The sequence below is a fragment of the Vipera berus genome (genome assembly GCF_964194415.1).
Source record: "Vipera berus genome assembly, chromosome: 2".
Taxonomy (NCBI): Eukaryota; Metazoa; Chordata; class Lepidosauria; order Squamata; family Viperidae; genus Vipera; species Vipera berus.
Window position 1 is genome coordinate 285584541 of NC_138203.1, and position 16302 is coordinate 285600842.

The 16302-nt window shown below is 41.1% G+C and overlaps 1 protein-coding gene across 1 annotated transcript; it reads left to right on the plus strand.

Moving 5' to 3' along the window:
• Positions 1–298: 298 nt before the first annotated feature.
• Positions 299–15372, plus strand: LOC308663052 (vomeronasal type-2 receptor 26-like; the record flags this gene model as incomplete). Its single annotated transcript, XM_081319194.1, has 5 exons — positions 299–303; positions 1221–1512; positions 6804–7031; positions 13965–14091; positions 14456–15372. The coding sequence occupies 5 exons, from the start codon at positions 299–301 to the stop codon at positions 15370–15372; spliced, it is 1569 nt and encodes a 522-aa protein (XP_081175320.1).
• Between the last annotated feature and the right edge of the window lie 930 nt (positions 15373–16302).

A 16302-nucleotide genomic window follows, 5' to 3' on the forward strand; every position in this document is an offset into this window, starting at 1 on the left:
AGGAGGCAAGTGGACTTCCTTGTTTTTGTTTGAAGACATTTCACTTCCCATCCAAGAAGCTTCTTCAGCTCTGACTTGGTGGTGGGGAATGGAAGGATTTTATATTCCTTGCAGACTTCCATTCCCCACCATCCAGTCAGAGCTGAAGATTATTGGAAGAGAAGCAAAACATCTTCAAAAAAAAAGTTCAGTTGCCTCCTTAAAAAGGCACCTTTGAGACAACCATGACCTGGATGACGGAGAATTTCCAAGCTAACTTAACAGGCCTGCTGCATACCACACACTAACTAACACAAACATGAGGTAAGATTCACTCTAACAAAGCTTCACAAGTTGTTTGAATGCCCCTTGAGGTCTTTCACTAGTCAAATTAAGCCTCTTGTATGAACAAGACAAATAGTTTCCTTCTTCATGTAGTTGTTCTTCTGATTTGTCTCATACACACACATTCCCACACAATCCATTCATGCATTCAATGATAAATTGCAAAGTTCCCAAGGAGTGACCAGACTGTTAGAATGCCATTTCATAAAAGCCAGGAAGGTAGAGAGAGACCTTATCAGTACCAGGAAATATTTTTAGGATTAAGACACAGTTTTGATGTACACATTGTCTAGATTGCTTCAGTTCTAACAGAATAACAGAATAATAGAGTTGGAAGGGAACTTGGAAGTCCTCTAGTCCAACCACATGCTCAAGCAGGAAACCCTATATCATTTCAGACAAATGGTTGTCCAGTCTCTTCTTAAAAACTTCCAGTGTTAGAGCATTTACAACTTTTGGAGGCAAGTTGTTCCACTGATTAATTGTTCTAACTTTCAGGAAAATTCTCCTTAATTCCAGGTTGTTTCTCTCCTTGATTAGTTTCCATCCATTGCTTCTTCTCCTGCCTTCAGGTCCTTTGGAGAACAGGTTGACTTCCTCTTCTTTGTGGCAACCCCTGAGATATTGGAAGACTGCTATCATGTCGCTCCTAGTCCTTCTTTTCACTAAACTAGACATACCCAACCAGTCTTTGTATGTTTTAGCCTCCAGTCCCCTAGTTATCTTTGTTACTCTTCTCTGCACTCTTTCTAGAGTCTCAGAGTCCCTAGAGTCTCTTTCTAGAGTTCTGTTTTAATTCAGTGTTGTAGAGCAGTGGAATTAGGCAGGGATCCTTAATTCAGGAACATTACTTTTCCTCAATGCAGAATGATGACACCACGTGCATATATTTTCAGGGAAGGAGATGTGATGTACTGGAAAATTCTGTCCTTCCTTTTTGCCATTCAGGAGATCAACCAAGATTCCTACCTTTTACCCAACATCACTTTGGGATATGACCTCCAGGACAACTTTAGAAACAGACGAATGACTTTGGATGGTCTGTTGGACCTGTTGTCAACTGGAGAGGCCAATGTTCCCAACTACAGTTGTGGAAGGAAGAAAAACATGCTGGTTCTCCTGGAAGAGGCTGATTCTGATATATCCATCCAAATTGCTGCTATATTGGGCATATACAAAATAGCACAGGTATGTCAGGGGAAGGGTGGTTCACTGTATTCGTCATATGAGACTTTTACTCAGAAATGTCTACAAATGCTGGGTATTCGTGGACTCACATTCCTAAACTCAAACATACGTATAACAATAGAGTTGGAAGGGACCTTTGAAGTCTTCTGGTTGAACCATCTGCTCAAGCAGGTGACCCTGTACCATTTCAGATAAATGGCTGTCTAGTCTCTTCTTAAAAGCCTCCAATGATGAAGCACCCGCAACTTCGTAAGGGAAGTTGTTCCACTGATTAGTTGTTTTCACTATCAGGAAATTTTTCCTTAGTCCTAGGTTGCTTCTCTCCTTGGTTAGTTTCCATCTGTGTTTGATTTCAGTCCGTTGTTTGCTGTTAATTGATTGACAGTGTCAACATCCAGCTTGAATATCCAAATAAAAACCTAGGATCAATTCAATTCTGAAAAGCTTACTGTTTATTAAATACATAGCGTGGTAATGGGAAGTAAAACTAATTTTGAATTTCTAAAGCAACAGTTTACAGTATTAAACAATGATTTTCTCAGCTCAACCATGTAGACCATATAAAAAAGTTATCTTGTTATGGGAACTATTGACTTTCTTCTTCCCACCTGTTGATATGATCTTGAAAGGTTTCTGTACTCTCACAAGCCTCCATGGAACTGCAGAAGTTTCATTTCTCCAAATTAACCCATTCATAGTCAATACATCTCCCCGCCTTACTCTAACGACAAGTTGAAACAGAGAGGCACATAGCTGCCCATGTTTCACTCTTGACAGATGGACTGATTGATGGATTAAGTTGTTTTTCTACTCCTAATGACCACATATCTAGAATTTCTCCATGACAGGACTAGGGGTGACATGATAGCAGTGTTCCAATATCTCAGGGGCTGCCACAAAGAAGAGGGAATCAAGCTATTCTCCAAAGCACCAAAAGGCAAGACAAGAAACAATGGATTGAAACTAACCAAGGAGAAAAACAACCTAGAACTAAGGAGAAATTTCCTGATAGTGAGAACAATTAATGAGTGGAACAACTTGCCTCTAGAAGTTGTTAATGCTCCAACATTGGAAGTTTTTAAGAAAAGAATGGACAACCATTTATCTGAAATAGTATAGAGTTTCCTGCCTGAGCTGGGGGTTGGACTAGAAGACTTCCAAGGTCCCTTCCAACTCTGTTATTCTATTCTATTCTATTCTATTCTATTCTATTCTATTCTATTCTATTCTATTCTATTCTATTCTATTCTATTCTATTCTATTCCTTTCTGTTCTGTTCTGTTCTATTTACAATTGATACTTGGACAGATCTCAAATTATTCATGCTGACATTCTCTCTCACTTCTCATAAGAGGAAGTGTTAGGCACAGGAAATCAGAAAGCAAAGCTATTCAAAAGACTACAGGTTTATTCCATGCTAGCTCTCTATAAGAATCTGAACTACTAACAGTCAAGGCAAATTGGCAGTAGATAGGAATTCAAAAGATTTCAAGGAGGGCTGAACTTATTGTAGATCGCTTGTTGACACGAAGGAACTCGAGACTGATGACATGCTTGACCCCCTTGGGCTCAGCCTGGTCATCTCTTATAGGAGGCTTTGATTTCCTCTCAATTTTAGCTCTTATAATGTCCATTGATGAGATGCTTTTAAAAAAGCTTCCATTGTTGGAGCGCCCACAACTTCTGAAAGCAAGCCGTTCCACTGGTTTATTGTTCTCACTGTCAAGAAATTTCTCCTTGGTTCTAGGTTGCTTCTCTCCTTGATTAATTTCTTATTATGTCCATCAAGTTAGTCTGGAATCATGCACTCATTATCTGAGCTCTAATGCTACTTTTTCAGTACCATATCATTAGGCATCCTTCTTCTATTTTCAATTTCAGATCAGCTACACTTTCACTTCACCATCCATGAATGATAAAACTCAGTTTCCTTTCTTTTCCCGGACCGTCCCCAAAGAAGGTGCCCAATATTTGGGCATTATTAAATTGCTCCAGTATTTTCGGTGGACGTTCATTGGGGTCTTTGCTGCAGCCACTGATAATGGAGAACATTTCATTAAGACTTTCACTCCTGTGCTGGCACAGAATGGCATTTGTGTTGTTTTTGCACAATCCACCTTTCTGAACAACAAGAATTTCAACTATCTGATTACTGTTTTCCACAAATGGAGGCAAATCAATGTATTTGTCTACTATGCAGAATTTACATCTTTCTTAGATGGAATACTTATTAGTGATTATATATTTAAGCTTTTGAGAACACCTGTTCTAGGTAAAGTCTGGATCACAACAGCTTTATGGGACCTCACTATGGAGATAATATATAGTGATTTCCCTTTCAGATATACTCGAAGTATTTTTTCTTTTCTCATCCAGACAAAGAAAAAGAGCAGATCTGATGGTTTTAAATATTTCTACCATCTTATGAGGCAGCTCGCTCATAAACATTTTCATTGTTCATATGCCAAGTCAGCCTTGTCTGTGAAAGGCCAGACAAGGTGTTCAGAGAAAGAGAACTTGGAGAATGCACCTCAAGAGAAGATTGAGAGGATCTTCTCTCTAGACAATTCCTTAACTTACAATGCCATCTGGACAGTGGCACATGCCTTAAATATGGCCTATTCCTCCAAATCCCCAAGGACAATATCAGAGAGAAAAGATAAGTTGGAAGTTCAAAAGCTTCAGCCATGGCAGGTATTCCCTTCCCCATCTCATACCAAAGAGTGAAATATATGTGTTGAACCTGACTGGCTTAGCTCCAAAGGTACTTCTTCCAAAAGGCAACTGGACTTTCTTGCGTTTTTTTCCCCTTGGAAAATATTTCACTTCTCATATGTATTGTAAAAATTTTTTTGTAAAACTCTTTAATAAAAAAAAAGAAAATATTTCACTTCTCATCCAAGAAACTTCTTCAGTTCTGAACGAGCTTTTTGGATGAGAAACATTTTCCACCTAGTTGTGTTTTTTTGGAAAAAGCACCTTTGGGACAACTATGACCTGGATTTTGGGCTTATGATAAAAAAAATGAAATTTTGATTTTGGTCTTGTTGATTAGATAGATTTGTCATTATTGTTGTTAGTTGCGAAGTCGTGTCCGACCCATCGCGACCCTATGGACAATGTTCCTCCAGGCTTTCCTGTCCTCTACCATCTTCTGGAGTCCATCTAAGCTCACGCCTACTGCTTCAGTGACTCCATCCAGCCACCTCATTCTCTGTCGTCCCTTTCTTCTCTTGCCCTCAATCTTTCCCAGCATTAGGCTCTTCTCCAGTGAGTCCTTCCTTCTCATTAGGTGGCCAAAGTATTTGAGTTTTAGCTTCAGGATCTGGCCTTCTAAAGAGCAGTCAGGGTTGATCTCCTCTAGGACTGACCGGTTTGATCACCTTGCAGTCCAAGGGACTCGCAGGAGTCTTCTCCAGCACCAGAGTTCAAAGGCTTCAATTCTTTGGCGCTCAGCCTTTCTTATGGTCCAGCTTTCACTGCCATACATTGCAACTGGGAAGACCATAGCCTTGACTATACGCACTTTTGTTGACAAGGTGATGTCTCTGCTTTTTAGTGTGCTGTCTAGATTTGCCATGGCTTTCCTCCCGAGGAGCAAGCATCTTTTAATTTCTTGGCTACAGTCCCCATCTGCGGTGATCTTGGAGCCCAGGAAAATAAAATCTGTCACTACCTCAATTTCTTCCCCATCTATTTGCCAGGAATTGAGAAGGCCAGATGCCATGATCTTGGTTTTCTTAATGTTAAGTTTCAACCCAAGTTTTGCACTCTCCTTCTTCACAGCTAATTATATACTAATGTGTAAAAGCAAAACATTGAGGCTGAAGTGTTTTTATCTTGAACTGTGCTAAAAAGAGTCAGAAATAAATGCCTTTTCTTTCTTTTTTTTCCCTTGCACCTCAGGTTTTCTTTTTCCCCTCTCTTTTTCCTTGTCCTAATTTCTTATTTCTATTTTTCTTTGTATTTTATATATTAAATAAATTTTAAAAATCAGATAAATAAGAAAAATATTTTGCTTCTCATCCAAGAAGCTTCTTTAGTTCTGAAGGAGCTTTTTGGATGAGAAGCTAAAAATTTTCCATCTGGTTGGTTTTTGGAAAAAGCACCTTTGGGACAACCATGACCTGGATGATTGGGAATCTCCGTACACAGGTTTAGTAATTCCAAAATTTCCTGATTGTTAGAAAAATTAATCAGTGGAACAACTTGCCTCCAGAAGTTGTGAATTCTCCAACACTGGAAGTTTTTGAGAAGCGATTGGACAACTATTTGTCTGAAATGGTATAGGGTTTCCTGCCTGAGCAGGGGGTTGGACTAGATGACCTCCAAGGTCCCTTCCAACTCTGTAATTCTATTCCGTTCTGTTCTGTTATAGTCTAGTCTAGTCTAGTCTAGTCTAGTCTAGTCTCATCTAGTCTAAAATCCATTCTCTACATTTCTCTCCAAATGACATATGCATTGTAGCAATAATATTTCATGAATTCTTTCCTTTAATAAAATCCCTTGGTTTCATTCCTCTTACCCTGTTTAGGTTGGTTTCTGACTATGCCAAATGGTGATTAAGTCTTGCTCTTCTGCTTCTGGGCATGGAGATTTTCTTTTCTCAATGTCAAGAATTTGATATTTGAGGAAAGAATTTATATACGCTTCACTTTTTGTATTTCCTACCTTATCGTTTAATTGCATCATTTTTATGGGGCCCAAAATCTGTCAGAATCAATAAGCCAGCTATGAAAATAAGTCAAAGCTCACTCATTTTCTTTTACATAATTAGGAAATATAGATTGATTATAAAAAAAATGTAAGGTAAAAGAGTCCCTGAAAATTTTATTCTGCTTGTCATTGCGAACTATAAGGGGGTGGTGCTTATCTCCATTTCATTGAGCCAGTACTGTCCAATGATATTTCCATGGTCATGTGGCCAGCATGATGTCACTTTCCTAACAAAGTGGTACCTATTTATCTACTCACATTTGCATGCTTTCTAACTGCTAGGTTGGCAGGAGCTAGTGGCAAGGATGGGAGCTCGCCCTGTCACATGGTGCTGAGGTCTTGAACCTGAACTGCCCAATTTCCAGCAGATAAACCCAGCTTCTTAACCACTAAGCCACCACATTGCCCTATAGATTGATTATATCTATCCCAAATTCTGAAGGCAAACTCAAACATTCAGAATGAAACCATCCCTTTTGTATACAAATTGATTTGTAGATATCTGAAACCATTAAAGATTCAGATGTTCTATTTACATAATGTGTTTTCTACATTGTTCCATCTTCTTTCTATAGCTCCACCCTTTCCTGAAGAATCCCCAGATCTACAATCACACCATGGAAGGAATGTATGTGGATGGAAATGGAAATTTGATGGCTGACTTTGACATCCTGAGCTGGGTGTGGTTTCCTAATAGGTCAGCCACTAGAGTGAAATTTGGAAGTCTAGCAAGAAAGGAATCTGCCAGAGTCATGTTCAGCATCAACAAGGAAGACACGGTGTGGTCCCAATGGAATAAACAGGTGAAGTATAACAGAATAACAGAGTTGGAAGGAACCTTGGAGGTCTTCTACTCTAACACCCTGCTCAAGCAGGAGACTCTATACTATTTCCGACAATGGTTGTCCAATCTCTTCTTAGAAATGTAAAGTGTTGGAGCACCCATGACTTCTAAAGGCAAGCAGTTCCACTAATTGTTCTAACTGTCAGGAAGTTTCTCCTTAGTTCTAGGCTGCTTCTCTTCTTGTTAAGTTTCCAACCATTGGTTATTGTCCTGGCTTAAGTTGCTTAGGAGAATAGCTTGATTCTCTCTTCTTTCTGGCAGCCCCTGAGCTATTGGACGACTGCTATCATGTCACTCCTAGTCCTTCACTTCTACTAGACATACCCATTTTCTGCAATCATTATTAGTATGTCTTAGCCTCCAGTCCCCGGATGATCTTTGTTGCCTTTCTCTGCACTCTTTTTAGAATCTCAATCTATTTTTTTTTTCATGACAACCAAAACTGAATGCAATATTCCAAGTGCCACCAATATTCCAATATTCCACCTCCTCAGGGTGCCACCGATCAGAGAATGTCGATTGGTGGTCCCCAGGGGGAGATCCTTCTCTGTGGGCGCTCCGGAGCTGTGGAATCAGCTACCGGTAGAGCTCCGGATGGCGCCCGATCTTCGCTCCTTTCGTCGCGATCTCAAGACGTTTCTGTTTGTTCAAGCCGGCCTAGCCTGATGGGGATTGGTGGGGTTTTTAGTCTTGTGTTTTAATTTTAACTTGGTGTTTTAGAACTTGATTCCAACTGTTTTAATATGGGCAATTATTTAATCTTGTTTTAACGTTTGTATTTAGTATTTTATTCTGCCCTGTGAACCGCCCTGAGTCCTCAGGGAGAAGGGCGGTATATAAATATTATTAAATTAAATTAAATTAAATTAAGTGTGGTTTTATCAAGGCATTATAAAGTGGTACTTCACTTTAAGAACTACCTTAAAAAGGCACTTCAGTTTAAGAAGTAACATTTCAAGAAAAAAGATCTCCTATCCCTTTGGTTTCATTTAACAGCTCAGTGAGCGTCTTGTCTCTTCTCAAACTAAGTATCAGACTGATTCTTTGGGGGTTTTTTTCATTCAGTCCTAGCAAAATGGACAAGGTCTTTTTATTTATTTGTATTCCAATTTCTACAGTAAACTGTCCATCTCCCTCAAAAAGGGGCTGTCTACAGGGTTTAGGTTTCTTTCCAAAGAACAAAGGCAAAAATAACATAGGGGTGGAGGAAATTGAGGCAGGTTTTAATAGGAAAGAAGAAGTAAAGCCTTCTAATACAGGCTTTGTGCTTTGATTGAGTAAAGATTGATACTATGTGCCATAAGTCAGTGTCAGCATCAGCTCTTAGGGATGGCACAGTGGTTAGAATGCAGTACTGCAGACTACATCTACAGCCTGCTGGCTTCCAGCAGTTCAGAAGTTCAGTTCTCACCAGCTCAAGGTTGATTCAGCCTTCCATCTTTTTGAGGTCAATAAAATGAGGAGTCAGATTGTTGGGGGCCATATGCTGACTCTGTAAACTGCTTAGAGAGGACTGTAAAGCACAGATTGTTGGGGGCAATTAAGCTGACTTTGTAATAATGCCACTTGGGGTGTGTGTGAAAGCCCTAATAAGCAGGCATATACATAGAATGAAGGCTACTGCTAAGCTTGTAAGCTGCCCTGAGTCTTCGGAGAAGGGCAGGATATAAATGGAATTAAAATAAAAAAATAAAAAATATAAGTGTCCTATTGTCCTTCCTTCCTTCCTTCCTTCCTTCCTTCCTTCCTTCCTTCCTTCCTTCCTTCCTTCCTTCCTTCCTTCCTTCTTTCCATGGTGGCACAGTGGTTAGAAGAGCATTGCAGGCTAATTCTGCCAATTGCCAGCAGTTTGATCCGGACCAACTGACTCAGCCTTCCATCCTTCTGAGGTAGGTAAAATGAGGACCCAAATTGTTGGGGGCAATATGCTGATTCTGTAAACTTCTTAGAGAGGGCTGTAAAGAACTGTGAAGTGGTATATAAGTCTAAGTGCTATTGCTATTGCTATCACACAGATAATTTTCTCCATGTCCCTTTGTTGTTGTTGTTAGTTGCGAAGTCGTGTCCGACCCATTGCGACCCTAGGGACAATGTTCCTCCAGGCCTTCCTGTCCTCTACCATCTTCTGGAGTCCATCTAGGCTCACGCCTACTGCTTCAGTGACTCCATCCAGCCACCTCATTCTCTGTCGTCCCCTTCTTCTATTGCCCTCAATCTTTCCCAGCATTAGGCTCTTCTCCAGTGAGTCCTTCCTTCTCATTAGGTGGCCAAAGTATTTGAGTTTTAGCTTCAGGATCTGGCCTTCTAAAGAGCAGTCAGGGTTGATCTCCTCTTGGACTGACCGGTTTGATCGCCTTGCAGTCCAAGGGACTCGCAGGAGTCTTCTCCAGCACCAGAGTTCAAAGGCTTCAATTCTTTGGCGCTCAGCCTTTCTTATGGTCCAGCTTTCACTGCCATACATTGCAACTGGGAAGACCATAGCCTTGACTATACGCACTTTTGTTGACAGGGTGATGTCTCTGCTTTTTAGTGTGCTGTCTAGATTTTCCATGGCTTTCCTCCCGAGGAGCAAGTGTCTTTTAATTTCTTGGCTACAGTCCCCATCTGCAGTGATCTTGGAGCCCAGGAAAATAAAATCTGTCACTACCCCATTTCTTCCCCATCTATTTGCCAGGAATTGAGAAGGCCAGATGCCATGATCTTGGTTTTCTTAATGTTTAGTTTCAACCCAAGTTTTCCACTCTCCTTCTTCACTCGCAACAAGAGGCTCTTTAGTTCCTCTTCACTTTCTGCCATTAGAGTGGTATCATCTGCATATCTTAGGTTGTTGATGTTTCTTCCGGCAATCTTAATTCCAACTTTTGATTCATCTAGCCCTGCCTTTCTCATGATGTGCTCTCCATATAAGTTAAATAGGCAAGGCGACAGTATACAGCCTTGCCGGACTCCTTTCCCAATTTTGAACCAATCAGTGGTTCCGTGTCCAGTTCTCACTGTTGCTTCTTGGCCCGCATATAGGTTTCTCAAGAGACAAATAAGATGGTCTGGTACACCCATCTGTTTAAGGACTTGCCACAGTTTGTTATGATCCACACAAACAAAGGCTTTAGCATAGTCAATGAAGCAGAAGTAGATGTTTTTCTGGAACTCTCTAGCTTTCTCCATGATCCAGCGTATGTTAGCAATTTGATCTCTAGTTCCTCTGCCTCTTCGAAATCCTGCCTGTACTTCTGGTAGTTCTCGATCCACATACTGCTGGAGTCTAGCTTGTAGAATTTTAAGCATAACTTTACTAGCATGTGAAATGAGTGCAATGGTGCGATAGTTTGAACATTCTTTGGCACTGCCTTTCTTTGGAATTGGAATGTAAACTGATCTTTTCCAATCCTGTGGCCACTGTTGAGTTTTCCAAATTTGGTGGCAAATTGAGTGTAGCACTTTTACTGCATCGTCTTTTAAGATTTTGAATAGCTCAGCTGGAATACTGTCACCTCCACTAGCTTTGTTGTTGCTCAGCTTTTCTAAGGCCCACTTCACTTCACATTCTAGGATGTCTGGCTCGAGGTCAGTGACCACCTCATTGTGATTATCAGGGACGTTAAGCTCATTCTTGTATAGTTCTTCTGTGTAATTTTGCCACCTCTTCTTAATCTCTTCTGCCTCTGTTAGGTCCCTGCCATTTTGGTCCTTTATCATGCCCATTTTTGCATGAAACGTTCCTTTCATCTCTCCAATTTTCTTGAAAAGATCTCTCGTCCTCCCTATTCTATTGTTTTCTTCTATTTCTTTGCATTGTTCATTTAAGAAGGCATTCTTATCTCTTCTAGCTATTCTTTGGAATTCTGCATTTAATTGGGCATATCTTTCTTTTTCTCCCTTGCCTTTCGCTTCCCTCCTTTCCTCAGCTATTTGCAAAGCTTCCTCAGACAGCCATTTTGCTTTCTTGCATTTCTTTTTCTTTGGGATGGTTTTGGTTGCTACCTGTTGTACAATGTTGCGAACCTCTGTCCATAGTTCTTCAGGCACTCTGTCTATCAGATCTAATTCCTTAAATTTATTTTTCACCTCTACTGTATATTGAACAGGGATATGATTTAATTCATACCTGACTGGCCTAGCGCTTTTCCCTACTTTCTTTAATTTAAGCCTAAACTTTGCAACAAGAAGCTCATGGTCTGAGCCACAGTCAGCTCCTGGTCTTGTTTTTACTGACTGTATAGAGCTTCTCCATCTTTGGCTGCAGAGCATATAGTCAATCTGATTTCTGTGTTGATTGTCTGGTGATGTCAATGTGTAAAGCCGTCTCTTGGGTTGTTGGAAAAGAGTGTTTGCTATGACCATCGTATTCTTTTGAGAAAATTCTATCAGCCTGTGCCCTGCTTCATTTTGTACTCCAAGGCCAAACTTGCCTGTTATTCCAGTTATCTTTTGGCTTCCTACTTTAGCATTCCAATCCCCCATGATGATAAGGACATCATTTTTGGGTGTTAGTTCTATAAGGTGCTGTAGGGCTTCATAGAACCGGTCAATTTCATCCTCTTCAGCACCGGTGGTTGGGGCATAGACTTGGACTACTTTGATATTGAATGGTTTGCCTTGGATTCGAACTGAGATCATTCTGTCATTTTGAGGATTGTATCCCAGTATTGCTTTTCCTATTTTTTTTATTGACTATGAAGGCTACTCCATTTCTTCTGAGGGATTCTTGCCCGCAGTAGTATACCTGATGGTCATCTGAATTAAATTCACCCATTCCTGTCCATTTTAGTTCGCTGATACCTAAGATGTCAATGTTTAGTCTTGTCATCTCTTGTTTGACCACGTCCAGCTTTCCTTGATTCATGGACCTTACATTCCAGGTTCCTATGGAGAAAAAATCTTTACAGCATCGGACTTTCCTTTCACCACCAGACATATCCACAGCTGAGCGTCCTTTCGGCTTTGGCCCAGTCGCTTCATTCTTTCTGGCGCTACTAGTACTAGCCCTCTGCTCTTCCCCAGCAGCATAGTGGATGCCTTCCGACCTGAGGGGCTCATCTTCCAGCGTCATATCGTTTTGCCTTTTGGTACTGTCCATAGGGTTTTCATGGCAAAGATACTGGAGTGGTTTGCCATTTCCTTCTCCAGTGGATCACGTTTTGTCAGAACTCTCTGCTATGACCTTTCCGTCTTGGGTGGCCCTGCACGGCATAGCTCATAGCTTCATTGAATTACGCAAGCCCCTTCGCCACGACAAGGCAGTAATCCATGAAGGGGATTACTGTCCCTTACCAGTGGTGAATATCTATAGCTCAGTTGTAAGATGAGTGTGAAGGTTCATTCTCTGAGCTTGTGGGTTGGTTTCTGAATGTGGAAGTTGAGGTTACCAGGCTAGGTAACATCTTCAGCAGCAGGTAGGGGAAGTTACCTAGCCTGGTAACCTCATCTTCCAACAGTGCACTCATTGCCTCTGTGATTGTATTCATCCTCCTTATTGCTGGACATCCTCATCTTCTTTTTCCTTCCACCTTTCCCAACATTTTTAGAGCTGTCTCTTCACATAATGTCTCCAGAGTAGGATAATATGAGCCTGGTCAATTATTCCTTGAGTAAGAATTCTGAGTTGATTTGTTTGATTGCCCCTTTTGTTTTTAATTTTCTTGGCTATTCATGGTATTCTCTGAAGTTTTCTCCACACCAAAATTCAAAGGTATCAATATTGTTTATATCCAGCTTCTTCAATTCTTCAACTTTCACTTCCAAAAAGTGTCACAGGAAGAACCACTGCCTGTCTTATTCTGTTCCTTTGAGTATCTTTTTCAAGATCTTCATGGCTGATGGCTTAAGTCTCAAAGATGCTTTTTCATGAAGCAGCTAAATTTTCTTGTTTTTCTTTGAAGACATTTTGCTTCTCATCCAAGAAGCTTCTTCAGCTCTGACTGGATGGTGGAAAATGAAAGGATCTATACTCCTTACAGACAGCTGGTCATATGCATTCTTTTAAAGAGTTGTTGAGGCCATTTGGAGGTTTGCTCTCAGGGTCACCTGTGTAGTGCAAATGGGTGCAGAGCCTTCTTGGAACTGTTGAAAGGACTGTGTTGTAGACTGGAGATAGATGGACAGAATGGACTTCCAGAACTGGCATCCACACAGAGAACCGGTTGTTCACATATGTGAATCCCACCACTGAGTAAAACTGTATTATTTTCATTTGGATGTGTATAGATTCAACAAGTTGAAGCTGTGGTCAGAGATTTGGTAGAACAGATGCTGGAGAATTCCAGAATTTCCTTTTGTCTTCAGAATAGTAATGAAATAGTTGTTCCAGAGTTGCTCTGGCAATTTTCCAGAAGTCAGTCCTCCAAATGAGAAGTAGTTAATGCTGCTCCAAACATAGCTTCCCTTCCCCCATATATCTTCTTTGATCAGAATACCATGTCTGGACTATCAGAAAAAAATCCGAGAATTACTTTCATGAAAACAATTGGACCAACCCTGGAATGTCTAGCATAATATGGTCTTGAGAAAGGGACCTTCCAGAGTTTTCCAGAACATTCCATTTCTGGAATGGATAGTTTTGCACATAGCAATAACACTTACACTTATAATCCACTTTATAGTGCTTTACAGCACTTTCTGAGTGGTTTATAGAGTCAGCATATCGCCCCCAACAATCTGGGTCCTCATTTTACTGACCTCGGAAGGATGGAAGGCTGAGCCGTGAGTCAACCTTGTGCCAGTCATAATTGAACTGCTGGCAGTGAGCAGAGTTAGCCTGCAATTCTGTCCTTTAACAACTGCACCACCACAATTCATACCTATTTTGTTGCTAATCCCCTTCCAACTCTATGTCTCATTTCATAGCTGATCAGTTGTGCAAATGCTTCTGAATGCCAATTCTCTTCATTTTCAGCCCTGGCCTTATTCCCGGTGTGTGGAGGCTTGTCAGCCTGGATACTACAGGGTGGTCCAGGAAGAAAAACCAAGTTGCTGTTATGACTGCATCCCCTGTGCAGAAGGGAGCATCTCCACCCAAGAAGGTGGGTGACTAGAGTCAGGTCAATCTTTGAGAAAGAAGCAAAGGTTTCTAGAAATCTCTTCCCTGGAACTTTTTTCCCTTTTTATTCTCTCTTTTATCCCTCTTCCCTACATCTCACTTTTTGCTCCCAACTGTCCTCCAAAGATGAGAAAAGGCAAGAAAATCTTCCAGGAGCCAAGCTTTTTTGGCAAATAAAAAGTCTTTTCCTTTAAACTCTGCCCCTTCTTCACTCAGCTACCTTTTCTCTCTTTATCAACTTTGGCTACTTATGCAGAAAAGTACACACACACACACACACACACACACACCTCCTTCTTTCCTCCCCTCCCAGACATAGTGTTATTCTATTACTTGTCCTTTTGCAGATGCAGACCACTGCACAAGATGTCCAGAAGATCAACATCAGAACAAGAACCAAGATCAATGTATCCCCAAAATCATCACCTATTTGTCCTATCAGGAGAATTTGGGGATCATCCTTACCTCCTTTGCCCTCTTCCTAATCTTAATCTCAAGTTTTGTCTTGGGAATCTTCAGTAAATACAGAGAAACTCCCATTGTCAAGGCCAACAACCAGGATCTCTCCTATGTTCTCCTGGTCTCCCTACTGCTTTCTTTCTGCACCTCCTTCCTTTTCATTGGTCGGCCAAAGAGAGTCACTTGCCTTCTTCGACAAACAGTCTTCAGCATCATCTTCTCAATTGCTGTCTCTTCTGTCTTGGCCAAAACCATCATGGTGGTGCTGGCCTTCCTAGCCACAAAGCCAGGGAACAGAGTGAGAAGATGGTTGGGGAAAGGTTTGTCCAATTCCATCATCCTTTCCTCTTCTAGCATCCAGGTCATTCTTTGTTCCATCTGGTTAGGAGTCTTTCCCCCATTCCCTGGTTCTGACATGCGTTCACAGACTGGAGAGATCATTCTGCAATGCAATGAAGGCTCCACTGTTATGTTTTACTGTGTTCTCACCTACATGGGCTTCCTGGCTACCATCTGCTTCATGGTGGCTTTCCTAGCCAGGAACCTCCCTGGGGCCTTCAATGAAGCCAAGCTGATCACCTTCAGCATGCTAGTCTTCTGCAGTATCTGGATATCCTTTGTACCCACCTACTTGAGCACCAAGGGGAAATATATGGTGGCTGTGCAGGTCTTCTCCATCTTGGCTTCCAGTGCTGGCCTGCTGGGATGTATCTTCATCCCCAAATGCTACATTATTTTACTAAGACCAGATCTGAATACAAAAGAGCAGCTAATATTGAAAAATAAAATAGGAAGCCAATTCTGATGCAATTTTCTTGGCAGTATAATTTCCACCCAGTGTTTTAGATCAGGGCTTTTCAACCTTTTCACAGATTCTACCACTTTTAGGATATGGTAATATTCAAGTACCACCTAGCAAGGTGTCGAAAACTTTACCAAAAAAGGGGGAAAAGTGCTAAAGTACAGGTAGTTCTCGATTTACGACAATTCACTTAGTGACTGTTCAAAGTTACAATGGCACTGAAGTGACTTATGATCATTTTTTACACTTATGACCTTTGCAGCATCCCCAGGGTCATGTGATTTATATTTAGATGCTTGGCAACTGATTCATATTTACAGTGCTTTTTTTGTAAAACAAAAAGGTGCCGGAACTCACACATGTCATACAAACCACCTTGCCTACCCTACAAGGTTCCATCCAAAAAATGTGCCGGGAGTCCATTCTGAACGTTCTATGAGAAAAAAAGCCCTGCATATTTATGATGGTCACAGTGTCTCAGGGTCATATGATCCCCTTTTGCAAACTTTTTACATGCAAAGTCAATGGCAGAGCTGCTGGTGGCCAAGTGCTAAGGCGGGATTTCCTTCAGACCCTTCCTCTCTCTCATTAAAATCTCCCTCCACCTTCCTTCCTGTTTTCCTCCCTCCTTCCCTGCCTGTGTCTTTCTGATTCCCATCTCCTTCCTTCTGAAGAAAGAATTTTAATCCTCCCCCCCCATATTTTCCCTCTTCCACATATTTATCAAACAAGGAAAAGCATCCAGAGACAGAAAAGACAAGTCCTTGAGGAAACTAAGTTTAAAAGGTGCATTCCCCTTTAAGCATTAGCTACTGGCTAGAAAAGAAAGTTAAGGAGCCATCTAGCACTTAAGGGGAAAAAATGTAGCAAGAACTGGCTGCCAACTAAAGCAGTCTCCCCAAATGGCTCCATTCATAAGTAAATGAATGCTAG